This window comes from Brienomyrus brachyistius, chromosome 23 (genome assembly GCF_023856365.1).
Source record: "Brienomyrus brachyistius isolate T26 chromosome 23, BBRACH_0.4, whole genome shotgun sequence".
Taxonomy (NCBI): Eukaryota; Metazoa; Chordata; class Actinopteri; order Osteoglossiformes; family Mormyridae; genus Brienomyrus; species Brienomyrus brachyistius.
The window spans coordinates 11217430-11245429 of record NC_064555.1 but is presented as its reverse complement, the minus strand read 5'-3'; the positions used below and the strand labels follow the sequence as shown (position 1 = coordinate 11245429).

The following is a 28000-nucleotide window of genomic DNA, read 5'->3' as shown; positions in this document are numbered from 1 at the left end:
TTTTTTTACCGTTGAACTAGTGTGTATGAATAAAACCGCAGCCGCTCACTGTTAATAAATCCACGTTCTGCAGTAACCCTCGGAGATCTTATTTTCTTTAATCTGGTCATTACAGTATTAACATTCATTTATTTGGCATACACTTTTGTCTAATGTGGCGTACAACTGATGATAGTAATACATGAGTAATTCGAGGATGCAGCTTTAATGGTTAGTGCTTCCTTCTCATGTAATATTAGACTTCAAACAAGTACGACAGTCTAATATGTTTTATTTCCTGTTGATGTGTTTACGTAAGTAAAATAGATGAAAATGTGTTTAAGAAAAGCTTTAATAACCTGTGAACCTCATAATAATTATTTGGCAGGTGCTGAGGTATTACGTTAACGGTTGAGCACATCCGGTGGCGATGTGCTCTGAGGCGCACTGCACCTCGGAATCCAGTCGCAGCGTGGCTGGCTTGCGCGGCCAAAATGGCGGCCGAGAGTGCAGCGGAGAGCTGTACTAGCGCTTCGTCCGCCACCTTCAAATCCTCTCTGGACCGCCGCTTCCAAGCAGTGTCAAACACCGCCGACTCCATTCAGGGGTTGTCTGCTTGGTGTATAGAGAACAAGAAGCACTACAGCCTAATCGTGCGGCACTGGATGAAGTGGCTGAAGAAATGTGAGTTCCACGTACCGCTCGCTAGCCATTTAGCAATGCTAAGGTAACCAGTAGTTTGTACTGGTTAATAGATACGAAAAACTTCATATGATTAGTTTAAATGGCCGTGTGTGGTGTATCATTTATTTCTGAGTTCTTGTGGTATTTCCTGTGAATGAAAGGCTTTAAGCTTAAGCAGGTGTGTGTGGTTTCGGTGAATGATCCGCCGGTGGTACCGCTCGGGCTTTACCGGCGGTAACCTGAGACAGAAGGAGCGCGGCATTCCCTGGTGCGGAAATCGGGCTTCGGCCTCCGGGATCGAGTGAGGGCCGGTCGTATTCAGCTCCGGCTTCTCCGAGTTGGCGGTTGGGATAGCTTTCGTACTACTGTTTTGAAAACCCTTTAACCCTTTTACATTTTTGACGAGTCGGCCCTGTGGGGGAGACGTCATTCACTCATCCTGTAGATAAATACAGTACGGATAAGGTATTACTGAAGTCTCAGGAGGGTCTTGTTTGTTTTCTAGAGATGCATGTATGTTCAGTGCAGTGTTGCTGCTGGTATACAGTAGTTGTATGTTGTATGACTGGCAACGTACAGGATAATTCAGTTTAGTGCAAACTGTGTAAAATGTGTTTAGTTAGTTGGCATGATTGTCAAAGTTGTTGCCAGTGCTGTTAACTTTGACTGATTACCCAGTATGGCTGTTCACCTTTGTGGGGGAATATATGATATATGATACTCGCAACGGCAGTCTGTAGCTGGAGTCAAAGTATCTTTACTTTATGTGTAAAAACATTGACCTAAGATTTGTGACATTCATATGTCGCCAATGCCTCATGCTATTTTACAACACGCAAGTAACAAGCTGACCTTCATTTGCATGTGTTTAAGGTCATTTATTCATCCATCCATCCATCTTGCAAACTTTATCCAATACAGGGTCCCTAGAGGGGGCCTGGATCCTGTACCAGGTCGCATAGAGCATGAGACAGGTGAACATCCTGGAGAGGATGCCAGCTCATCACAGGGCATTCATACACACGCTCCTACTTACTTTGGGCAATGTAAAGACACCAAGTCACCTGACTGCATGTATTTATAATGTGGGAGCAAACTTGAATGTCCTGAGGAAACCGGCACAACATAAATAGTGTGTATGTTTGTCAGTATTTGTTATCGTGGCTACACCCTGGGTATATCTCAAATGCACAATGTCATGAGCAGCAAAGAAAGACCATTGATGATGATGTTGGTCTGTGTATTTAAATTTGAATATTACTCTGTAAATATCTAAAGTAAATAGCTGAATGATGACCCAGTCACATTTAAATAATAAATCTGGGTGATTCCATGTCAAATCATCACACTTTCAGACCTCACCGTAACGGATTTTGACGAAACTTGGCATGCTGATTTGGTCACATGAGTAACTCATGAAAATGAAATTGGCCGTGTCTGGGACCAATATTGAAGGAGATTTAAGCGAACAAAGTTTTAACCAATTGTTTTTTTTTTTGTGGGGGGGTGGGGTACGAGTTTGGCTATATTTCCCTTAATTTTAAGATAGATAGATAGAACTTTATTAATCCCTCGGGAAGGTTCCTCTGGGAAATTCTAGTTTCCAGTAGCAGTACACCAGCATATTACAAGTTACAAGATGCACAATAGTGGGTTCTTATATTGTTTTAAAGCTATTGTCCAGCTCTATAAATTGAACAAATATGCCATCCCCATATGAATAATTTCTATATAATAACCAATTAAAGTATTAAAAATTCAATAACAAAATAATCTATATTTTATAACGGGATTTTACTATAATTCTCTTTTTTTCAGTTACTTTGGCAATATTGTCTTTTTATTCATTTTGAATAATTTAAAATTTTAATATTGATTCCAGACACGGCCAATTTCAGTTTCATGAGTTACTTGTGAGCAAATCCATGACGATGAGGTCCAAAAGTGTGATGATTTGTAATGGAATGACCCATCTTATTCGTTTGCTTACTGCTAGCTAACTAGCTAGCAGGTTAATCCTGTGCATTAAAGGTTTGGTATTGTTTTGCTAGGCACATTTTTATACTACAACGTGTTATATCTAGGCCAGGGAATGAATTAGAAATGGAAAATTTGGGCTTTCATATTTTAAGGGTAACATTTTCATAAGTTGGAAACTTTTCATTAGTCAAAACCCAGGATGGCCATTGACAACGTACACTGGTGAATATTACATTGAAATTATTTACCATATTATAAGATGATGCGGCTAAGTGTCAGGGCTAATCTTCATTTTTGCAGTTATTTATTTTGACATGCAAGAATCATATAAAATAAGCAAATAGATATAAAATAATGTAAGTCAATGTGATGACAAAGATAGGCTAGGCTACTGATTTACTAGGCTAAATAGCATTTATGGTTTTATATACATTTGCGTGTATATGTGTATGTATCCATCCATCCATTTTCCAAGCTGCTTATCCTTTTGGGTTGTGTTGGGTCTGGAGCGTATCCTGGAAGGTATGAGAACAACCCAGGACGGAGGGCCTGCCCATCACAGGGCACACTCACACACCATTCACTCACACATGCACACCTATTTAGTAACTCCAATTAGGCTCAGCATGTCTTTGGACCATGGGGGGAAACCAGAGGAAACTCCATGACGACATGGGGAGAATATGCAAACTCCACACACGTAACCCAGGGAGAGCCTCGAACCCAGGTCCCAGAGGTGTGAGGCAACAGTGCTAACCACTGCACGTGTGTCTGTCTGTCTCTGTCTGTCGCTTCCTATCTATATATATTCTGTGTGTGTGTCTGTGTCGCTTCCTATCTATATATCTATATATATCTGGGGGCGGCATGGTGGTGCAGTCGTGATATCTTTTAAAAGAGGAGATCGTACGGATCTCAAGGTAAAAAGACATCGCTGGTGTGGTGGTACTTTTTGCAGTTTAAAGACTGACACGTTTTTTATCGGATATGCCGAATTTGCTAACTTTTGGGCATCATAAAATGCTTCATTAATATTTTAGCTGTACTACTACTATGTTTACCAAATATTGGGCATAAATAAATGACCTTAGGTCGAGAAACTGTTTAGGCTAGAATCTGATCTTATTCTTTGTTGATTGACTGCCAGTGTGTATATGTTTTTGCACATTCGGCTTGCTGGGACCAGTGTTTTTATCTTAAACTGAAACAAAAATGGAAAATAATTAAATTAACTGAAATGAAAACTAATATTTATGAAAAAAAACATGTTGCACTTTAAACTCCAAAAAGTACCGCCACACCATTGACACCTTTAAACCTTATTTATAGACAATTTCCCCTCTTAAAAGATGTTCTGGCTGCTGAGCTGTCCCTCTCTTCACCACAACTTCAAGGCTCATCGCTTTTATGATACACGAAAAAGCTAACTCAATTTAATAAACATGAAGATGCTAAATTTATACATACTGCTATCTTTTAAGCATCACAATATGTCTCTCAGTATTTTACTTGTAGTACTAATCTGCTTATCAAGTTGTGGGCGTAAGTTAATGTTTGTATAGTAGGGCTGTCTTTATCGAAAATCGAGTTTGAATGATTTCAGGTGTCTCATAATTTGTTTGAATATACAGACGCTCCTCTACTTACGAACCTTCAACTTACAAACTTTCAGACATATGAACTAAGAGGACTGTAAGTCCAAATTGTGTTCATTTGGCTCCTGTTTCCTGTCTGCAACATCAAGGTTTGTTCTGCACACCAATTCCTCCTAGCACAAATACTGGCCGCTACTCCCGCCGCGCAGCAACGTAGTGAGCATACTTCAGGCATTCCAGTTTTTTGTACTTGTGTATCGGTAAGATGTTTACCGAGAAGTTTACTTCATTTTTATTGTGAAGTATTCTGTCTGTCCATTATCCATTTTTGTTTTATGTATCATTAGTAATGTGATTTAGGATAAGAAAACATGTATTAACTCTATATCATACTGTCATGCCCTGGTCATCCGATCCTCCCGTGTGCCATGCCCCCTCATTTACCTTGTCTGGAATCCCTGTGTAGTTAATTGTTTCAAGTCATGTTTATTGTTGCTGTGTATTTAAGTCTGCGTTAGAGTATGTTTCCCCAGTCCAGTCATTAACGTCTTGACGTCATCTTCATGTTCCTCAGTGTTTCCCTGAAATAAACCCTGTGTTAACTTGATTTCGCTGGCTCCTGTGCTGCTTCCCCATGCCAAATGCGTGATAGACTGATCGGACTCGGGAAACATACTCTCACACTGACTTAAATACACAAGACTAATTAACACAACTAGAAAAAGCTGATTACACAGGGATTCCACATGAGATAGTGAGGGGGGTGTGGCACACAGGAGGATTCACACGAGCAGGGCATGACCCAAACTTATGCATGTAGATTTGAATAGCCATAAAATGATGTTGAATAACGACTTGCGGACATTTAAAGTTACGAACAGCCGATCTCTTTCGTAAGTAGAGGAGTGTCTGTATTTGAATACCTGTCTCCCCCCCCATGTATATTTTATGTGTGTTTTTGCTTTGTATGTGTATTTATTGATAATTGCACTGTGTCCATTCACCACCAATGACTGTGAACAAGACAGCTGGGCTGGAGTTTAAGTCAAGGAATGTGATGCTAAGATTATATAATTCCTTGGTAAGACCCCACCTAGAATTTTATGTGCAGTTTTGGTGACCTTGCCTTAAAAAAGACATTGCTGCCTTAGAAACGGTTCAATGTAGGGCTACAAGAATGATTCCAGGACTTAGAGGAATGTTTCATGAGCAGAGGTTAGCTGAGCTGAATCTGTTCAACCTGTTCAACATGATCCAGGTATAGGTCTGGATGCTGTTCAACCAAATAGTTACTTCAATATTAGTTTAAATACAGAAATTCGTGGCCATTGATGGAAATTAGTGGGAGAACATTTGGAACTGGCTTTGAGAAAGCACTTCTTTATGCAGCATGTAGTTAGAGTATGGGATATACTTCCTGTCGGTGTGCAAGCTAAAACCCTGGGTTCCTTTAAATCTGAGCTAGATAAAATTTTAACAACTCTGAGTTATTAACGGAGTTCTCCCCAGACAAGTTTGATGGGCTGAATGGCCTCCTCTTGTTTATAAATTTTTTATGTTGTCATTGAACGTGAGGTGCACATGCAAACATTGGAATATTAGTTAAAATTTGCCCATAAAGAAATCTGGAAAACCAAGGTTTGTTGCTTGCTTATGTTGAAGGATATTACGGCTAGAAAACTGAATGTGACGTTAACCTTGTTGTTATAGTTAAGGTTTAAACCCGAAATCACTTTCTGGTATACTTCTCAGGTATTCTTGCTTGTTGATGTATGTGGGAATATGCATATCTACACTAAAATATTTAGGAAAGTGGGTTTGATTTTGAAGCTCTGAATGCAGTTTTCCTGCTCTAATACCACTCAATGTTTGTAATATACACTCAGTGGAAAAAAAGGTTAAGCACCCCAAAGTAATGTTTCAATTTGGATGTCATTTCGGACCTGCGCAGACCAGCAATGGGTTTGTAAATGATTGTATTTGCAAGGAGCTGGCAAGTCACCAGACACAGAGGATGCCTCATAGACGCGTTAGACAGTATTACCAGCAACTGATGCAGTTTTATAGGGGTCGCATTGTGGGTTTACATGAGGCCGAGTAGTTGTATCGTTCAATTGCCCAGCATGTGGGGCATACAGATGTGATCGTGGTATTTTGTGCCAAGCATTACAGAAGTCCATGACATCTGTGCCTGCTATCTGGACTAAGATATTGAACTCTGTGCAACCCCCTGTGTCATCCCACACCGTGTCTCGATGACTGGCATCAGCCAGACAATGAGTTCTCCGTTAACATCAGCACAGACACGACTGCATTTGGAGTGGTGCCCTAACTGGAAGGCATGGACTGATGATGAGTGACGTTGTACCATGTTCAGTGATAAATCTGTTCTGCATTACAGTGAATGACCGTCGTGTGCATGTATGGCGGCGCCAAGGGGAGAGGACCAATCCTGCTAATGTAACTGTAATGTAATTACTCCTGGCATCATGGTGGGAGGAGCCATAGGGTATGACTTCAGGTCCATCTCTGGTAGTGATTCGGGAGACCTTGACAGCACAGCGCTATGTGAATGACATCCTGCGTCTGCATGTCTTACCCCTCCTGAGACAGCACCCTGGTACTGTCTTTCAACAAGACAGTGCCTGTCCATACAGGGCACGTGTATCTATGGGCTGCCTGCGTCATCTTGAGGTCCTCCTGTGGCCAGCCAGGTCCCCCGATCTTTCCCCAATCAAACGTGTGTGATCAGCTCGGACGTCAACTCAGATCCAGTGCTAATCTGCAGGATCTCAAGAGCCAGTTACAACAGCCGTGGGCTGACTTGCCACAGAACAGGATACGACGACTGTATGACTCCCTTCTGCACTGTATCGTCGCATGTATCCAGGCCCGGTAGGATGCCACACTCTACTGACATGGGACCAGCAGTGTGCCCATACTGCCAACTCTGTTGTCTGGTTGATCTGATGATATATTCATTGCGATATAGTCACATGACCTTTCACCACATGCAGATTCATTTCATTTCCACAACTCTGTCTGGGTGCTTAACTTTTTGTGTTTCGGTGTGTGTGTGCGCGCGCATGCACATGCCAATTGCAGTTAATATTATTTATGTGTTTTTATACATATTTAAGTTACATGGTGTGCATTGTCCCACATAGTTTAATGCTTAAAACACTCTTTTTTTAAAGGACATGTCTATATTATTTAGGTGTATCCTTGCTGTGATGTCGCAGCAAATAGCAAGTGGGCAAGTGTAGTGGGATTGCAAAGGTATTGCAGCAGAATGCAAAGCTTTCAAAAAATATTTTCCCACCCTGACCTTTTAGTGGCTCCATAGACGGAAAACTACAAAATTACAGCAAGCAGTGTTATAAGCTAGTGACATTTTAAAATTTGAATGGGCTCGTTCAAATATGAATTTTTCACATCATGTTTGAATGAATGTTCAAATATCAGTTAAGTGACAGCCCTACTGTACAGTGTCTTAAAGCTGGTGTCCATTATCTAAAGTCCAACAGTCGCATACAGTATGCTGTTGTCAAAATAAAATTAGCTTAAAGAAATGTTCAGTTTGATTTCCTGGAGGAACATTAATCTAATTCACCAATTGATAAAATGCTTGACAGATTCATTGATGGAAAAAAAGTTAGTCATTAGTGGCAGCCCTCGTAAAGGGTAATACGAGAAAAAGCAGTGTAGATTCCAGTGTTTCCCTACCATTGTATTGGGGGATTTTTTTGATCAAAATCAAAAATGGTGATGCAGGAACTTGAGTGTAACCGAGTGACACATATTAAACACTGATACAGTGGTGAAATACCTTCTCTCTTTTAGCAGATAAACTACATTTAGCAAGATGCTACTCTTGAAGTTCGTTTGTTGTGATAGGCCTTTTTTGGCATGCTAAGCATTACTTATTCTGCTGTGGCATTTTATGGAGGCACGGGCTGCCTACAAATCGAATTTTGCATAAGGCACTTAACTCAGCTCTAGTGAGTTAATCTAACCCTGATTGCCCTGATCAGCATTAAATCGTACTACCTCAGTGGTTATCAGCTTGGTAAATTTTCTCATTTGTCTGTGCGTGCGCTCGGGGGAGCTGCAGGCTGTGAAGGGCTGTGGGCTGGGGGTATTGGCATTGAAAATTAAGAATGCAAAGTAAGAGCCACACTTTGGTAGGCAGGAGGTAGGTAATACCTGCACTTATTGTCAGAACTGAATTGGATTGAAATTGGAAAAAAAAAAAATCTGTGTTATGACCAGTCCATACTTTTTAGTCAAAGGGCGGCTCTTAAAGGCTTCAGTTTTATTGAAAGGGAGATTTACATTATTACATTATTGGTGAAATGATGGGGAATAGACCCGTTTTAATCCAAAACCCTGTGGACCTGCTTGGAGCAGGTTAGCTGTGCAGCGTAAATTACCATGACAATATATCCAATTTAAAAGTGATCTGCAATTAATAGGGTTGCCACTAACAATTGTTTTTCTATGATTTTATCTATCAGCTATCTTATCAATTGGTCAATTAATCTAATCGATTTTTAATTAACATTTTTAATCACCTATTAAGCCCATTCTAGTCAAAACATTTTCTCAAACACTTTTTCAAAGGAGGTTCTAAGGTATCAGACAGACAAATTTATGGCTTTGCCTTTTCTGGCAGTCCATCATCCAGAATAGCACCTGTGAATTTCGTCTTTAACTTTAGCTGGCGCTGTGGTATGCCATAGAAACTTCGCATGGTGTAAAACCACCTTTCTGTTTTGTGATAATTTGAACTACTTCCATAATTACGTAGTGATATTAAAGGAAAACATTTCTTGTAGCGTTTCAGAAATCCATAATGGTAATTTCATTAAAATAATAAAAAACAAACAACGCATCAATTTAAAATATAACTTCAAGGAACCTCACTAAGCCAGTAATCCCATTTGGTACCCCTAGTGGTCTGTAAATTGCTCTATATCATAAGATTTCCTAAATATCTCTGCTGCAGCTTAACTGATTATTTGATGCATAGCCGTATGATTTCTCTGTTTACCTAGGTGGCTTACAAGTAGAGCTGTCATGATTAATCGATTTAAATGAGATTACTCAATTATTAAAATACATCAGTTAAAATTTACCTTCTTGCTAGCATAGCAATATGGCAGAAGGAAGACAGTGCTTAATGGATGAGGGTCGAAATAAAGAGCAAAAACCTCAGTTGCGTGGAAGTACTTCTCATTAAAAGTTAAGGTAAATGCATTTGACTGTCAGTATTGCAAAGCATAACTTAAATATAATCACAGGATGACGGCAATGCAAATACCTCTTCAAAGGAGACACTTGGGTATGATAGACTCACCCAGTAATGCAAGGTTAGCCATAGATATGTGCCATTCAGCCTCTTGGAGTAGCCTACCCTGTCTGTGTCATCACGTTCACTTAAATTATTTTGCTGAATTTCCTTTCCATGATTTCTGTATGGCAAAGTAATTGCTGTTAAACCAAAGGTTAGTCCCATGATTTAGCAACATCATCTTTTATGGAGTTACATATGGTGATTATGTACCATATTAACTAATAATTCTTTATTTTTTTGTTTATGTATTTTGTATCAGAGCTAAAAAGATTCACAGTGCGATATCTGTTTTTGCAATGTTTAGGAATTGAAAATTAAATTCTATTTGGCTATATAGTTATCTACCAAAAGATTCTGTCTAAGTTGGTCTTGCCGTGAGTTGTGCCAACAAATCATTTATTTTTACTCGGTATCGTGTTTGGAATACAAGATATTGCCAAACAGCGGAAGATGAAATAAATAAAAATAATGGATTTTTATTGTTATTGTCTTTATTAACATTCAGATTTCAGTTATTCAGTGGTCACGTGGTTCACAGAAACTCTTTCTGTATCATGTCTGTTGAAACCCTCCAGTGTCTTCAGTGGAAGGATGGTGATTTATATAAAGACAAGAGAAAATAATTGATCACCCTGGACATTGCAGTGTCAATTTTGTGATGTACGTGTTTTTTTTTTGCAATACCACCGCAGAACAGTAGAATAATGGACATAGTGCCACCTCTTCCCTTTCTCCTCAGCCAGGTGTCACTGGATAATTAGCCTCACAGATGAGATCTACACTCAGACACTTCTTGATTAATTGCTAGATTACTCGATTATTGATATAATCGATAGTGATAACCCTACTTAAGATTACAAGAGCTGAAAATTAATTTATTTGGATTTGGAATACACATTCTCTTGCATGGTTGCTGATGCTTATCAAGTTTCCCTTTGTCACCATATTAGTTTTCAACACACAACTAATTTGGTTACTTATAAAGGTAGCACTGTAGAGGTAGTAAGCAATCCTTGTCACCCTTATACATATAGAGGATTTCTTCAATGAAGCAATAAGTTTCACTTCATGTTTGCTCTTTTGGTGTAACCGATAATTTTCAAACGATACTGTTTATTTCTAACTATAAATGGAATATTTTATCCCATAATGTTTCTTGTTTGTCATTACACTTTTTTTAAACTCTTTAAATCAAAGATTGACATTTTAAAATACTGTATTTCGATATACAGAGGGTGTTGCAGTCAGGGAACAGAATAGTAATCATGGTACATTCCCTTCTGTCATTTGGGTGCTGGTATTGAAAGTGGAACAGCAGATGAATGGAATTGAAAAATATATTGTGAGCTGTAAGTGCAAGCAGGTTGTATGATCTCTGAAGTTGCGTGTGAAGGCAGTTTGAGGAAAAAAATTAAACAAGCCAGTGGTGAATGCATTGGAAAACGAGATTATATGTATTGCTATGTTGTGCTGTTTCTTTTTTTTATATTATGATGTGAACATGATGACTTTCCCTTTTGTTAAAATGCTGGATTTGATCATTAATTAGGCTAGATTAAGTATATCCAATATGAAGCTGATTTTTTTTTTTTTTTTTTTTTTTTACAGCACTCTCCATGCTATACGTTAAAAAGTTCTAGCTACTTTCAGTTCATTCGAGTTTTACAATATTTTCCTACACTTTGTGCTGGAGGATTAAATGTTTGGATAATCTTAATTATTTTTTTTTTTGATTATTTACATAAATCACGAAGTATTTGTACTTAAAAATAAAGCACTTCTCATTTTTAAAAGACTTTTGTTTAGGTATTTTGGAATTTGATGACAGACTCACTTCCATTCAGTGTAGTACACTTTTTTGTCTTATTTTTTAATGGTTAATAGTCGATTAACACATAGTAATTATCGGTGACAAAAAATCTAAATGGACATCTGTAGTAGGAACAGAACCTGGTCAGTAGGTGATGCATGTCTGCATTTAGGTTGTCTGCCTCAGAATAAATGTAAACTATATTACTCATATCTTTCCTGCCACTGCTGTTTCTGTGGCTACTTGCTCTCCTCCTGCATGCTGGAAAAATGGATACGCTCCTGCTGCAGACTTTGCTGTCCTTGGGGATTCAGTGCTTACTTCACTTGCACCTATGACTGAGCTGAGTTTGCTGTTTCTGGCTTGATCTTAAGGTTGACACATCTTGAACTTCCAGATGCAGTCAGTACCGCTTCTAATTGACTACAGCAACCTCAAATTTACGTTGAACCCCTTTAACCCCTATTTGTGCTGGAAAAACACTGTTCTGTCATGTTTTCCATATTGTCTTTACTCGTATTAAAAAAAACAGACCAAACTGCTCAACATTTTGCTGCTTTCTTAATGGCTCACATTTGAGCACACAGTCATGTTTGTGAGGATCCAGCCCGCCCTCGGCCACGCGGTGCCATTGTTGTCTAACAGTCTCCACAATCCCTTCTCAGCGGCGGCTGCCCACAGGTTAAACCTGTTCTACCTTGCCAACGATGTGATCCAGAACTGCAAGAGGAAAAACGCCATTGTGTACCGCACATCCTTTGCTGAGGTGCTTCCGCAGGCAGCTCTACTGGTGCGGTAAGTGCTTCACTTGCTGCTTCCACTGCTGCCTTGCTGCACATCCCCGGCTAACATAAAGTCGAAGACATATTAAATGTATAGAAACATGGAGTACCATGTGTACTGGGAATGTCCTGTAGCTCACTGTGTACAACGTCGACTTGTTAATGGCAGGGAGTCAAAGGTGCGCAGGTCTGTGGAGAGGATCCTGACTATCTGGTCCGAGAGGAACATCTACCCCCAGGAGCTGATCTCGGACCTTAGAGCCAGCCTGGCTAACAAAGGGACCCCTGCAGGTTGGTGTGACAACAGCAAAAAAGAAGTCCTGTTTATATTTAGGCTGCTCAGTTATACAAATCAGCTTAACTGTTGAAAAGACTAATATCACTACAAACTACAGCTGTCACAATTACTTGACTAAACTCGATTACTGCAGTTGTCTGTCAGTACTGCAAAGCAGAACTTGAATATCACCACAACACGACTGCAAAGCAAATACATCTTAGAAGACATTCAAGTTGGGGCGGCATGGTGGTGCAGTGGTTAGCACTGTTGCCTCACACCTCTGGGCCCTGGGTTCGAGTCTCTGCCAGGGTCATGTGTGTGGAGTTTGCATGTTCTCCCCATGTGAGTGACTGGTATGTGAGTGTGCCCTGCGATTGGCTGGCCCCCCATCCCTGCCTTGTGCCCATTGCTTCTGGGATAGGCTCCAGACCCCCCGCGACCCAGTAGGTTAAGCGGTTTGGAAAATGGTTGGATGGAAGACATTCAAGTTAGCCAAATGTAGAACTTATCTACCTTTAACTTATCTACCAACAGTCTGTCAAATAACTTAGTGTTGCCGCGAGTTGTGGCCACAAACAAATCACTTGCTTTGGCTCATTTTCATTTTAAAATACAAAATATTACAACGGAATATGAATGGCTTTTCGTGATATCTCTTCTTCCCTCATTTTTTGCTTAATTTCTCTCAAATACTCCATACAGTCTATGAATCATCCATCCATCCATTTTTCAATGGATCACACACCATTCACTCTCACACGCACACCTACGGGCAATTTAGTAACTCCAATTAGCCTCAGCATGTTTTTGGACTGTGGGGGGAAACCGGAGCACCCGGAGGAAACCCCACGACGACATGGGGAGAACATGCAAACTCCACATACATGTGACCCCAGCAGAGACTCGAACCCGGGGCCCAGAGGTGTGAGGCAACAGTGCTAACCACTGCACCACCATGCCGCCCCCAGTCTATGAATCAGTCCAACAGAAAGGACAAAAATGATAAGGTTGTCTTGCAGATTGCGTGCTGTGCTCATGCAAAAGCAGTGGCAGTAAACTTGAGACCGATTTTTTTTTTTTTATTTTTTTTTTTTTTCTTCTTCTTAAACTATACTGCGTATTGCCTCCTGCTTCTTGTCCTACAGTGCCAGTCAACCCCAAAGCCCCTCTAAAGGCCAAGATTGTAGCAGAATTTGTGGTAAGGTTCTTTCTTTTAAATGAAGGTTGCATATCTTAGCCCTGCCTTATCGTGCCTGTGCCCCCTGCAGTTTATCCCCCACTGTAATTGTGCCTTATGTACCTGTTGCAGCCACAGGCCTTCAGCCAGCAGCTTTCAGCATACAGGAGCTCACAGCAGGTGGCCGAGCTGAAGGAGAAGCAGCTGGCTGCCCTGAAAATGGACATCTGCAGCACCAACGCCTTTAAGAGGCTAAAGGGTGGGGCCTTTTCTCTCTTTCGTTCATGTGACAGCAGAGATGTTTATCGCACATTAAATTGCCACCGCAAGCTGTGATCTTTCTTTACAGTTCAGTCTGTTTGAGTAAGCTGTCTTTTTTGCCATGTGTTGTCCTTCAGACAAGGAAGGTGGTAAGAAGTTTTCCAGGGACTTTGAGAATGATAATAGAAAAGTACAGGAGTTTGTGGGCTTCCTCGAACAGCAAGTGAAGGAAGGGCACCACCTGCTGGAGTGGATGAACAATGCAGATGTATTCTATGAAATGCAGTACAGGGAGGTCAAGATCATCGCAAAAGTAAGTTTCCCCCCCCCCAGTGCTTATTTGAGTAGATGAGTGACATTTAACATTAGCTGGAGACCAGCTAAAAGTAGTAAATGCAATGCGAGGTGTTCTGAATGGCCAACTTTGCACACATTGTCTAAGCTGAATCTTCCCAACAGGCCTACACTTCCTTTGCCAGCCGTGTTTCAAACCTGAAGCAGAAGCTGGATGCTCTCAAGTCAACACTTCCGAATTTAGACAGCTCGCCTGTGCCCTCACCCTTGGAAGATGCGCCATCCCCCGCTGACTCTGAGTCACCTTCCCATGGCAACGGTGAGGCAGTGCCAGAGCCAGTGCCCAGGGATCGTGGGAGCCGCTGTGTCCTGGGAGGCGCCCTGTCAGCGGTTGGCCTTGCACATGGGCAGTGGGACAATAGGGATGTGGAAGACATGGAGCTGTGTGAGGGAGAGGAACCAGAGGGTACATCTATCATAGGTGAGTGGCTGGAGCACTCCGCTCCTAGGGCAGCTTAGGTATACAAGGAGAAATGCACCCCCAAGCAGAAAAAGTTGGGACCATATGGAAAATGCAGATAAAAAGCAGAGATTCTGAAACTGACTTTTGTTTCATTGCAGACAGTAGCACCGTAAGGTTTTGTCAGTAACTTCATTTGTTAATGTACATACATTTCTACATTTCAGGCCTGCAACACATTCCAAAAAAAGTTGTGACAGTAAAGCATTTGCCACTTTGTAATGTTGCAATTAAAAGATGCTTTGGCACGGAGGATACCAAGCAATGAAGCGTTTCAGGTGTTAATTTGTCCCATTCTTCCTGAAAATGCATCTTAAGGTGTTGAATAATAAGGGGTTGTCATTTTCTGTTTCAAAATTCTCAAAACAACTTTTCCTGGTTTGGGGTTGTATACTGTGGAGCCATCCTACAGGAGCTGCACAGATAGAGTTCACGGCAAGGTGGGGATGGGAATCGTTAAATTGATGTCGGTGCCGTCATCGATTCTTCTTATCCATCTGGTTCTTTATCAATTCCCTTATCAATTCCTAATCACTGTAAAATAATCAAATATTAATTTATCACTGATTGTAATTTTGTGGGCAGGTAATTAGACCTGGTTAGCTACATATAAAAAAAAAAGTTTTCAGCACCATAAGCAGCTGTTGTGTTAGCTGTAGTGTGATATGAACAATAAATTAAAATAAAAATATTTTGGTACGATAAGGCTACCCTTATAAAGGGGTTATCATGTTAAACGCACTTAAACTTACTGATGAAAGCATTTGACTACCAGTTCCTACCGAAAAGTTTTTTGCTCTGCTGTGGTGAAAGGATGCAAACCTTTCACCACAAACTCTCTCAGCCTGGTGGCACTTCTCATTACATTTTGCTGCCTGGAAAGCTAGCGTGAACGGGTTTTGTTTTTCCGTGCATGACTCAATTGCTGCCTCAGAGGAGTTATCGTTGCCGCCCTGCATGTCATCTTCTAAAATGGATGAAACACGTGTATACATAATTCGTTTATGTTTCAGAAAACGTGCCTGTAGGATAAGGCGCTGTAGTTAGTTACCCGTGATCACGGAGACCACGGAGCTTGCAATCGGCGGAGTGGCGAAAACATGACAATTTTTAAATGTAATGTTATGTTGACAGCTTAATTGCATAAGCAAGTGTTACCACCCTTAGCAGTGACAACAGCTTTGCCTTGGTTGCACACTGCGCAATTGTTGTCCTTCTTTGTAAAATGTAGCCATGCCCTGGACCGCTTCACACGCTCCGTCATGTGGACTCCAAGTCGAGGCATGTGACGTCATTTCGTGTGACGCGAAAAGTCCGGATAAATCATTAGAAGAATCGGAGGCGTGCGATTCCGGTTCTTCGCAACAATAAGAACCGGTTCCAAATCGGATTCCCTTCTCTAGGGCACGGTCGGATCATGGTCCTGTGAGGCCTCTGTGCACCTGCCTATCGGGGTGTGCACCTGCAGGTACAATGCACATATCGCATGAAGAGTCTGGATTATGTTCCATTACTAAGGCTTTACGTTTTAGCTAGCTTGCTGTGTTGTGGCTTGTCTTTTGTTTATCACTAGTAACTGTCTAGCTGGGATGATAACCACAGCCACCACTGCTTGCTAACAATACATTAACATGTATGCTAACATACTGTAATCTTTAATTTATAAACTGTGAATAAAGAAGCGCCCAACATTACATGTCATGGTTACACTCGTGCCAAGGGATTTAAATCATCACTAGTTGTGTTTTTGCTAGCTTGCTATGTTTTCATTTGTCAGGTCTTGAACTAGCTAGTATAATTGGCCTGTGTGTAAGTGACAGAGGGATGTCATTTTACTAAAAATTTGTCTTGGATACAAGTACACGAAATTAATGTAAGCTTTTGAATGACCACATGTTGTAGAGTAATGGTAGCCAGGATATAGGCAGATTAATGTCCTTCAATGTTCCTTTCTATTCTGAATTTACATTCTTATGAAGGTATACTGTAAAATGCCAATCAGCATATTGAGGGTGGGGGCCAATGACCATGATGTGAATCCTACACCACTGCGCATGTCGATTGGCCAAAGCCCCCACAACTTAACTGCTGAAGTATCCTCCTTTCAAGTTTGGACAGTACGTTTTGGTGCCCCGGGTGGTCAGTTCACAATGTGTATGCGGGGGGGGAGGGCAGCGTCAACGGCCCCTGTCAGTTCACTCTCATTGTATGTATAAAGGACCCCAGGGCCCTGGTGATTACCCTGTGCCTTATATTCTGACACAGGCTCCACTGGCGCGATCCATAACTTGCCGTGGTTCAGGGCTGCGTCTACAGTGTGATAGAACAAGGCCAAAATGTGAGCCTTAGATTGAAGCTGCTTTGATATGTCCATAGTTGAGCGGCATATGGAGAAGCCACTCCCCATGAGTGCTCAGACGTTACTGCCAGCCAGGGCGGCTAAAAGCACACATGAAGCTCTGCCTCCCAGTGCCCCTGCACTGACAGCGCCCCTCAGCCTAGCCAACGTGGACCTGGGCAAGATCAGCTCCATCCTCAGCAGCCTCACCTCTGCCATGAAGGGTGCTGGTGAGATCTCGCTCTCTTCCTCGTGCCCCCCCTCCATAGTCTGCTAGCCTGAATAAACTTCTGTTTATGACCAATTTCTAAACATGCATGTTTTAGAATATATATATATAATAATAGAAATTATTTTACTTTTTTTTTTGTTATATCTAGACCTCATTATATAATACACAAATCATCAAAGTTATGCCCCTGTATGTACAAAGTTACTACCGTGCTCATTGGCAGCATGACATTTTGGATCCATTTTTAAAAATGCAAAATTAGTGGCACTGAAAAGTTTAAGTTATTGCGAGAAATGCAATATTCCACGGTTACAAAGATGGCTAACACATGAATAAGGCTGGTTGCTGAGACAAAGAAGTGCCAAGCCAATCCTTTAATGTTAAAATATACAGTATGTATTTACACTAACAAATTAGGGAATATTATATGATTTTGTGTGATCTAAGTTGTTTTCAATATTGTTTTTGATTTATGTATCATGGTCCTGTTTCTGTGACCTTTCAGCAGGCTCCAAAAATACTCCTGTTTAATTGTTCATAGACAATCTCGAATAAGTGAATCCGTGAATGTCAAGTCTATGAATGTGAAGGGGTGTATGTGTGTCTTGCTATTAATTTCTTTAAAGATATGCTGTCATTCTCTTTCAGGAATGGGTTCTGTCCCTCTCCAGAGCCCCCATTCTGCTCGTGGCCCTGCCCCCGCCCCTGCAGCAGGTGGCTCCCTGGCCAGCCTGCTGTCCCGCGTGGACACCAGCCCCCAGGGCCTCCTGAGCGCCCTCTCCAGGACACAGGGCCGTGGTGCCGAGCTGCAGGGTGAGTGCATGCCTCTCCTGTCCTTTCAGGAGGGGTCTTTTCCACACTTTGCTTTGTGGCTTTGTTGATGAGCAACATGTCTTCCACCTTGTCTCTCCTCAGATGTGCCGTCCCTTCAGCAGGTTCCAGCTGTGGGCTCCTCCCCTGTGGCCCCAAGCTCTGGGTCTGTGTCACCCCCAGTCAGCAGCAGCCACACTTCCCCTAAGGATTTGTGTTCCCCATCAGGTCGGGACTGTGCCGGGCCACTTGGCCTAGAACCCGGAGCCCCGGGTGACCAAGGCAAGGAGCAGGAGCCCAGCCCCGATGGGTCATCCCCTCCCTCAAATCTGGAAGCCAAAATACAAAAGTTCCTTCAAGGAAACCCTGGCTTTGCTCTGAATGGGTCAGCCTTGCGTGGGGGGAGCCCATTGCCTATCGCTGAGAACGCAGAAGGCACCCCCCTGCGTGACGAAGAGGGAGGAACGCCCACGCAGGACGAGGAGATGGAGCAGCCTGCCGCAGGGCTGGCCGGGCGAGGAGGTAGTGGCGCCCCTGCCTGGCGGGCAGAGTCCCAGCAGCATAGCCAGAGCATTGAGACGTGGGTTACCTCTGCTCCTAGCGTGGGGGCAGAAGCTGAATGCAGACAGGTGGGCATTTGGAGCAGCGGCTGCTCTGCGAAGGGTCTGTCTTCACTGGCTGCGCACACGGGACGGGGTGCTCCCCTACCTGTCCCAAAGCCCCCCTGTGAGGGAAGGCAGTCTGCAGCATGCACAGGTGAAGCCCCACCTCAGCATCCACCATCTGCTTTTTTCAGCAAGCCACTGCCTCCGATTCCCACACTGCCCCCACCACCCCTACAATTCCTTTCCCGTCCTGCCCAGGGCCAGAAGTACGGCAGACCTACTCCCCCTAGAACAGAGCAGAGAGCCTATGTGGGGGGTAGAAGCAGTGTGGTTCATGGAGGCCCTCCTCCCTGGATAGGCAGCGGTATGGAAAGTGGTCAGGGGTGCCCCCCCCCTCCCACTGCCCTCTCCTGGCCTAGGGTCCCCCCTTCCCAGTTACCTGCCCGGTCCCCCGGGCCCCTTCACCCTCCCTATGGAACACATTCTGGGCCTACTTTACTCCCACCCATGCGCTCTTATTTTAGTGCCCCCCCCAAAAGGGGGCCACCTGACACCCCCAGGCGACCTTTCTTACCCCATCAGCACTGATACTTTCGGTGAAACCTCTGAGTAAATGGATAATTAAAAAGATATATTTGGGTGGAGTGAGCAGAGTTGCAGGTTTAGCTCAGGAAGCCTCACTTAAGAATGAGTACTGCACACATTTAGTTCCTGTTATGCTGGACAGCCAATGGAAATGTCCTCCCACAGTGCCATTAAAAATTTCGAGTTGAAAAGCTTGGCACTTTTTAGATTGGTACATGTTTATCTTGGTCAATTGGGGGGGGGGGTGTTTAAACTCGCTTAGTCACACCCACAAACAGAGGCTTCATTGCATCTTTTCCAATGCTGTTTGTGTGTCTGCAGCTCTGAGGTGCTCTGATGTTGCGCTGCCACACCTGCATGTGTAGGCAGCACCAGGCTAATATAAAGTTCATCACTTACTAGCCAAACATGTGTGATTCAGCCTTATCCAGTTTGGCCCCTTTGTCTATGCCCTTCCCGTCAGGGCGATCTCCTGACTTTGAAAGAAACTGAGACAGAATGTGCAGTACTTGTGTGTTCACGTCAGACATGGTGAATTTGCACACCTGTTTCTCTGATTTTTATGAAAAGAATCATTCACTTTTATAGTCTCTCTAAAAATTGTTATTGCAATATATAATTGCATTTTAAATTTATTGATTCTCAGTCGTGCCTTTTCAGCAATTTCATAAGTATTTTTCTTGCCATCCACATTCATGCTCCAGCTGGCATCTGCATGCCTTTAAGCTGGTGTCATTACTGAAAGTGACAAATTGGTAGGAAAGTACAGTGAAATGCTGAAACAAGCCTCTTACTCCCTGCGTTAGTTGACTTAGGCATTTTGCAGAGTCGCTGATTGGTTCAGAGTAAGTGCCGCCTTTAACGGTACAATTAAAGTGGCCCTATTCTAGTATGAGCCCCAGACAATGTAAATATCTGACACCATCATGCTGTATACTGAGTAGCTTTCCAGAGTGGTTGCTTTTTCCCTGCACAGAGCACATTTACAGTACTACAATAAAAAGGACCCTTGACAACCTGTGGCTTCAAACTCTTTAGGCTTTTTTTTTTAATATAAACACTAACAAAAATCTGGAAGCTGTAAAAAACGTGCTGGATCAAATGTGTCCACTTTTCGTGTTTTTCATCTGTCTTCCTTTTGTTTCCTTCATTGTTTGCACACATCTTTGTCACAAACATACACACACTGCTTGTGTCGCTCCCGGCCAGTTCTGTTTACATCTCCCTCAGAACCTGTCACTGTTTGAGGTCAACAGTTTTTCCGTGTGAGGGTTCTTACAGCCACATGTGTTAAGCACCGTGTGCTTTTGTCTGCGCAACTTATATACAGCACTGATCAAAATTGAATGACATTCTTGTAGTTTACAAAGTGATTGCTTATGCAAATTTGCTGTTATCTTAACATGAATAGAGGAAATGTATTTTAATTGTACTTCAGTGAACACTATTTGAGATCACAACATAAATGGTTTAAACAAGAAATTTGAAGGCTGCTTATGATCAAAATTAGAAAACAATTTCTTTGCTTCTACTTTGGTTGTAATGTGAACTATCTGCCAATCCTAATCTATTGACAACATTAGTAGGCATTTTACAAGATGACTGGCCTCTCCAAGGTGACTGACACCCTGCAACATCAGATTCTGAAGGCTGATAGGTGACCCTCTTGCCCACCGGAAGAGAACTTACTCATTCTCCGATATTGAAACTGTACAAAGAAATCAAGTCATTCAAGTCTTGAAAAAGGCACGTCGCCCACGTAAGATGGACCTGTGAGAGTACAGGATAATATGGAGATTCTTGGTGAGGGGTCTGTTCAACACCACAGCTGGAATTGCTTGCTGATTCAAAGCTGGACAGGGCAAGAATTTGTCTCGACAGGGTCTCATTGCCAGAGGGAATTTGGACTGAAAGCTCACAGTGACCAAGCCACTCGGCAAGAAGAATTAAAAGACTAGACTAACCTTTGCTGGGAGTTCATTTGGTAGACAAAAGTACTGCTCCAAAATTCATGGCAGCATTGAAAGTGTCGAACTGGGGAAAGATTTCAATGAAAGTGTGAAGAAGACAGTAAATTTCAGAGGGGGAAGCATCATGGTGTGGAGGATGTGTTCTGCAGGAGCAGTAGGACCTTTTATATTCTTAGGTGAAGGTGTGCCAGAACTAGGCTTGGGAAGTGTCTGTTTTTTATACCATCATACCATCATACCTTCTAGACGTTACCCAGTATACGGTATATAACTATAAATAAAAAAACACGTAAATCATGTAGGCTACGGTAAACTCCAGAAGCAGAGATACCGTATAAGGGCTTATCGGTGTGGAAGCTGAGCAGTAGAGAAATGAGGAGATGCCTCCTTTTTGAAGTATTAAAAAGATTAGCCTTTAATTCACACTGTCACTGCCTGATCTGTTGCTGCATGTGCCCTATGTTTCACACATGCTGCAACAGTATGCCGCATTTTGTTCTTGTGGCATTATCCTACGCATGCATGTGTAATAATAGGTATAAATATGGAGTTACCCCCTTTGCAGTTAACAGCTGCCACTCTTCTAGGAAGGCTTTCCACAAGATTTTGGAGTGTGTCTGGGAATTGTTTTCCCATTCATCCAGAAGAACATATGTGAGATCAGGTTCTTCCACAGCAAACTCATCAAAACGTGTCTTTATTGCCCTTACTTTGTGCACTGGGGCCCAATCATACTGGAAAAGAATAGGGCCTTCCTCCAACTCTTCCCACAAAGTTGGAAGCATAGAATTGTCCAAAATGTCTTGGTTTGATGAAGCATTTTGAATTCCCTTAACTGGAACTAAAAGGCCTAGTTCAGAACCTGAAAAACAACCCCATACCATTATCCCTCCCAGCAAACTTTAAAGTAGGCACAATGCAGTCGGGCAGATAACATTCTCTAGGCATCCTCCAAATCCAATCTTGTCCATCAGACTACCAGACAGAGAAGCATTGATTCTTCACTTCACAGAAGATGTTTCCCCTGTTCCAGAGTCTAGTAGCGCCATGCTTTACACTACTCCATCCAATGCTTGGCATTGCACTTAGTGATGTGATTGGCCATGGAAGCACATTCCATGAAGCTCCTGCCGCACAGCTTTGTGGAGAAAGTTGAGAACTCTACAGTTATTGAGTCAGCAGAGCGTTGGAGACTTTTACGCACAATGTGACCCCACACTGTTACCTTACATGGTCTGAGTTTTTTTTTTTTTTTTTGTTCTTCAACACTTCCACTTTGCAATAATACCACTTAACATTTGACCGTGGAAGATCTAGGAGGGAAGGCGTTTCACAAACTTTTATTGCGATGCTATTCTGTGACAGTACTAGGCTTGAATTCTCTTGAACTATTCAGAACAACCCATTCTTTTACAGATGTATGTAAACCTGCCTGCATGGCTAAGTACTTGATTTTATACACCTGAATCCAGTTATTCGGAGGTATATTTCAGTACTGTTGTTCATGTAGTATATATGTTAAATAAGTTGTAATAAATGTTTGGCTCATTTACATTTCTTCAGCCATTCAGTGATCCTAATTCTTTCCGTTACTGCCCTTCATACCCTACCTTGAATCACAGCCATTGGGGTTTATCTGTGCCCTCCTTTAAATGTTGAGCTGATTTGGCCACGGCTGGATGAATAGCATTTTCAGCATCCTCCTTGTATGTCTGTGGTGTCTGGGAATAATTCTGTCATTCGGAGCTTTTTCTTTTCATAGATCGTTTGTGGGCAGTGGTGTTTTGATGGTTAGGGAAGCGCACTTGATTGATTGTAATTGAAAGGTTGCAGGTTCGAAACCCCGACCAGCAAGGTACCACCCCCAAGCACTGCTCCCCGGGTGCTGAATTAGCTGCCCCTGGCTATGTCACAATGTGACATGGGTTAAATGCAGAGGACACATTTTATTGTTATGTGCTGTGGTTTGTCAAGAATGATCACTAAATTCTCAAATTCTAATTCTAAATTCTTTAACAAGACGACTGTGAAAGGACACAAAGGTGTGTAAATAGGACACGATGGGCTGAGGCCCAGCTATGAGCTGTGCCTAGAAGATGCCTCATTGTAACTCTTATCCAGAATTCTCTCTTTACTTTTCACTAAGAAGCAAACTTGGTTCACTGTAATAGAAAGCGAGATCCTAAAATATGTAGAACAGTTTTTAGTCTGTTTATTATTACAAATATTTACAGTAAACCTATTGAAACTGTAACCAAGGAAAATGCACCCATATCATTAGCACAGTTAAGTTTCCCTTAACTGTGCTAATAAAGTGAAGAGGATTGTCATTTTCAGCTAGCATTGTACAGCTGGTTTTAATAAGGTGTGCATTTTACATATATGTGACCCATCACCACGAAATGAGTCTTATGGGTGTAATTCTACCAGTGCAACTTAAGACTCATTTCGTGGTGATGGGTCACAAATGTAAAATGTGTTGTTTGCTTAGTCAAACGATAGAGGTCGTTGCTGTTCTTTGGTAACTTTATGCAACTTTTTGTTCTGTCTGTGAATTGATAGTCACACTGTACCAGTCCTTAATTTCCTACCTCATTACAGTTTAAATCAAATATTTCTGTCTTTAGATATGTTAGGAAGACATTTTCGAAAGCGGCAATATTTTTAAAAATACGTCTCTTAAAAATACTCCCAAAATGAAATGATGTTGGATAGTGGCTCAGTGAGTAGCCCTGTCTCCTCACACCTGGAGCGTTTGGGACTTCATTCCTGTGTATGGACCAGAAAGATGGCTAGGTATCTCTAAATGTTCAAAAGTGTGTGAGTGAGGTAGTGTGTCCTGTGTTTCCTCTCATAAGCTCGAGGCTCTGTACTGCATGAGGAGTGTGGAAGATGGATGGATATTTGACATGAAGTCTATTGTTTTATTTCATTAGGATTCTGACTAGGAGCTCCTGACCTGTGGATTTCTGGTTGAATCGGAATATGTGAAACACAGGGCATTTAAAAAAATTCTTTTTACCTTAGAATGAACTACAGCCCTCACCCCTTTCTGACTTCCACAGTTTTCCTTCCCCTACAGTATGGTTTGTCTATATAATGATCTCTACATTACTTAATGATTTAGCTTCTTTAAAGAACAGGTCAGTCTCAGCCACTTCGTCTAGTCTGTGATTCACCCCTGTACTCGTAATGAAAACCACTGGCAAGTGTTTCAAACTGGCTTTACAATTAACTCTGTACTGAGCACATCCACAAGTATAGTGATGCCCTGAATATTGCTCGCACCAATTACTTGTTCTCCATAATAAATGGTTCTAAGTTTAGGTCAAGTAACTTAGCAGAAGTCCTTGGGCTTTATAGGAAGCTCTTCACCTTACAATTGTGGTCTGTCATTTGATTTGTATTGAAACAGCACTGCATGTAGGCACTGCATTCCTACATGTCCTTTAATTCCTCTTCTTCCTGTTCTCCACTTTACTTAGACCTCTTGTTCTGTAGCATTTTTCTCATTTCTCTTCTGGCCCCTACTGAATTACAGGCAACTGCAGTATCTGCGCATTCATCACTGCTGCACCACAAAGCCTTATTTAAACTTATTCTTAGAGGTGTGAAAGTGCGCCCCATTCCCACAGGTAATAAGTAATGATACTAAGCTGGTATTTATATTTTATATAAATTAATACATTAATATCTAACAAACTCACAAAGTGCTATCCGTTACTTTCTTTATACGTCTAGTCAAAAATGCTTTATTACTGAGACCTAATTGCATTAATTATAAACAAAGCTGTAACCACAGCTGGAAATATGTAGTAATGCTAATGTGACTGAAACACCTATTATTGTTAAAGTGTCATTGAAATAGTCTCACATGGTTCTCAAAAGTGAAGATGGTACTGAGTAAATGACAGTGTCGGGTATGGTAACAGTAGAGGCACTGCATTAATCACTGTCATTTATTGTGATTGTAGAGGCAGTGTGTTAATGACTTTGTTACGGTAGTGTAAGATTTATTTTTTTTGTTTTACAGTTTCTCTTTTTGACAATATCCGCTAAAAGCAAGCTCAGTGACGACGGTATAAAGGCACTTCTGCCACCCACAGGACTTGAAAAGCAATGACTCTTCTCAGAATTATAGGTCAATATATGCTTTTCTCTATTAATCTTAAAACTTGAATTGCCATTTGATTTCGGGAATAATGTAGCAATTCTATGACACCTAGATATGGAATTGTAATTCTCCTGCTATATTTAGAAGAAAAATCTCCCCAAGCCCTATATGGGATTGTTTTTTTACCATTTAAAAAAAAAAAATTAAAAAAAATCTAATTGTTTCTCCATTATAATCATTAAAGCAAATCTGTTTATCACGACCCCGCGACCCAGTAGGATAAGCGGTTTGGAAAATGGATGGATGGATGGATGTTTATCACAATGGAGGTCATGCTTACAATTGAATATCTCTCTACTGAATAAATTGACTCTAAATAGTTTCTCATTTGTATCAATTTTCTATCAGGTGATTCTTCCTCTGTGTTTAAGTGAAAGACACAGAAATCCAGACACAGACTGGGATGTCACGAGTGTTTTCGAAGGCCAGCAGCCTTTCCAAACAGGCCCCCTTTTAGTTCAGTGACACCTCTGTATTGTACCCAAGTGCCACAGAGCTGTGTTAAAATATATAATTAAGAGAGGTTTCTTGTTTGTAGTAAAGTTGAATTTTGTCAGAAATTGACAATTACTAACTTTTTAAATGTCATAAAAGTCTAATACTAACTGGTTTGAATAAATAGCCAGAAAGTGTAATCATTCTTTGATGTTAATCATTACTGTAAATATTGTAGAGGTGAAACAAATTCCAAGGGTAAATGAGGCTGTCAGAACAGACTTATGTTGGTATATTATGATTTTCCATTACTGTTGTATTTTTTTGGTCCTTATTAACCTTGGTGGTGTTAGTGAGTCAATATTTGAATAATACTTGTTTAAATCATTGTGTGCAGTGTACTGTGGAGACTGACTGTTGATTTTCTTGTCTTTGTGTGTTGATAGGACTGCAGGTTCCAGGGCAATGACAAGGTTGGGAAGTGGGAGTAATGGTGTCCTCTACAGACAGGCATACTGCCGAACCTGAAAGGACTTCAGGATACGTCTTGGTAAGACCATTACCAAGCTTGATTGACTGGTATTATTATGACTGCATAGTTTACTAGCCTGTTTAATGAATACACAAAATTTGATTCTAAAAGGTATTTAGGGCTAAACTTCTTGCTCAAAGGTGCGAGAATACACTCTGGTTTTACATGTAGTTCCTCCAATGATGGATTATGGTGTGGATTTTGACAATCACAAACAAACTTCTCCCTGGCCTGTTTTAACTAGGAGGTGCGTGCTGGGGTTTGGATACACACTGGTTTTAAAAGCACCAATTAACTCCAGGGGAAACCAGTTTGAAAACAGGTATGTATTTCTTTAAATATCAATTGCTTCTGCAGATGACAAGATGTTTATTAGCAATTTTACATGCACATTAGAGAGACATTAGGGACATATGTAGTTCTTCGCATTAGTGATCAGGGTCACTGGTCCAAACTTCTTCACTGGCAGAATGATTTCACTGTTGGGCTCTTGAGAAAGGCTGCAGATGCTCCAGAGACACTATCTGACCCTGCTCATTGTTCCTGAATTGTATGCCACTTTGTGTTAAAAATGTCTGCTAAACAAGTATGTTTAATTAAAGGGTGATTTCAGTTCACCATCTAACCAAACTGTATCACATGCCATAACCTGACCGGGCTGACTGCAGCTATTGTTTATAACATGCAGGGTTCTCCCTGAAGCCACATGGTAGCTGCTGCTTGCAATGTTTCGCTTGGAGCCGAGGCAGATGGACGTCAGGCTTCATGTTCCACTCTCTGAAGGCAACCACACTATGTTGTGTTCTCAGCCTTATCAGCACCTGACTGCAAAATGAGAGCCAGGAGGTCATGTGTGAAGTCAGTATGGTAAAGAGCTGGTAGAGGAGGCCAGCGTGTCCTTTACTCAGGGACCACAGCACCTGAGTGGAACCTCACAAGCCTGGGCCTGCTCCTTCTGGATAGACAGGACTAACATTTTGGTTTTATGTGCACAATGTTGCAAGACTTAAAGACTCAAAAGCCATACTGTCCTGTATGATACTAGGGAGGGAGCAGCCCTGAGCAGTTGCAGTTTTTAAAAACCTTTTAATGAAAACATTTGATCGTTCCATTTTTGTGTACTGTGCATTGCCTCCTCCCCCCATTTACTACTTCTCCCACACCCCCAACCTCAACTACAATTTTCTTGAATTACTGGATGGATCAACTGGAAATATGAAAACCAATAAATGTGTTTTTACCTGAATGTCCTAGTCCTGACATATAAGTATAACTAGCTGGTTAACTTTATTTCATTGTGTATGTGTTTTTAAACAAATAAGAATATATAAATGACATTTTCAAACATGGACATTAAAACTTACACTGCAAATAACCATCTAACTGGTGGGGAAAGATTCTGCAAATTATCATATACAGTACAAGTCAAAAGTTTGCACATTCCAAGCCATCTACAAAGGAGTGAGTGATAGCGTCATGTCACATCACCTGACCACCTGACCCGAACACAGTATAAATGGTTTTGGAGGAGTTTGACCAGAGAGTGAAGGAAAAGTGGCTGATGAGTGCTCAGTACATACACTCAGTGACAAAAAAAATAA

At 41.5% G+C, this 28000-nt stretch overlaps 1 protein-coding gene across 5 annotated transcripts; it reads left to right on the top strand.

Annotated features, from left to right (window-relative positions):
• Window positions 1–27645, top strand: LOC125718942 (regulation of nuclear pre-mRNA domain-containing protein 2-like). 5 transcript variants are annotated; one of them, XM_048993270.1, is made up of 15 exons: window positions 2–210; window positions 368–663; window positions 12070–12199; window positions 12356–12477; window positions 13612–13664; window positions 13776–13902; window positions 14042–14217; window positions 14364–14679; window positions 17095–17286; window positions 17937–18101; window positions 18204–18727; window positions 25292–25399; window positions 26314–26417; window positions 26644–26721; window positions 27088–27645. In XM_048993270.1, exons 2-12 carry the CDS (start codon window positions 474–476, stop codon window positions 25379–25381), a joined length of 2085 nt encoding a protein of 694 aa, XP_048849227.1. In that variant the 5' UTR covers window positions 2–210; window positions 368–473; the 3' UTR covers window positions 25382–25399; window positions 26314–26417; window positions 26644–26721; window positions 27088–27645. The 5 variants fall into 5 exon arrangements, with proteins under 5 accessions (XP_048849223.1, XP_048849227.1, XP_048849228.1 ...); XM_048993271.1 differs by lacking the exon at window positions 25292–25399; XM_048993268.1 differs by lacking the exon at window positions 25292–25399 and having other exon boundaries at window positions 18204–18854.
• The last annotated feature ends 355 nt before the right edge of the window (window positions 27646–28000 follow it).

Coding starts and splice junctions, on each gene's coding strand:
- LOC125718942 (XM_048993266.1), top strand. CDS start 474: ATGGCGGCCGAGAGTGCAGCGGAGAGCTGTACTAGCGCTTCGTCCGCC. Junction 13,665..13,775: donor AGATTGTAGCAGAATTTGTG/GTAAGGTTCTTT, acceptor TACCTGTTGCAG/CCACAGGCCTTCAGCCAGCA. Junction 17,287..17,936: donor CTCTGCCATGAAGGGTGCTG/GTGAGATCTCGC, acceptor ATTCTCTTTCAG/GAATGGGTTCTGTCCCTCTC.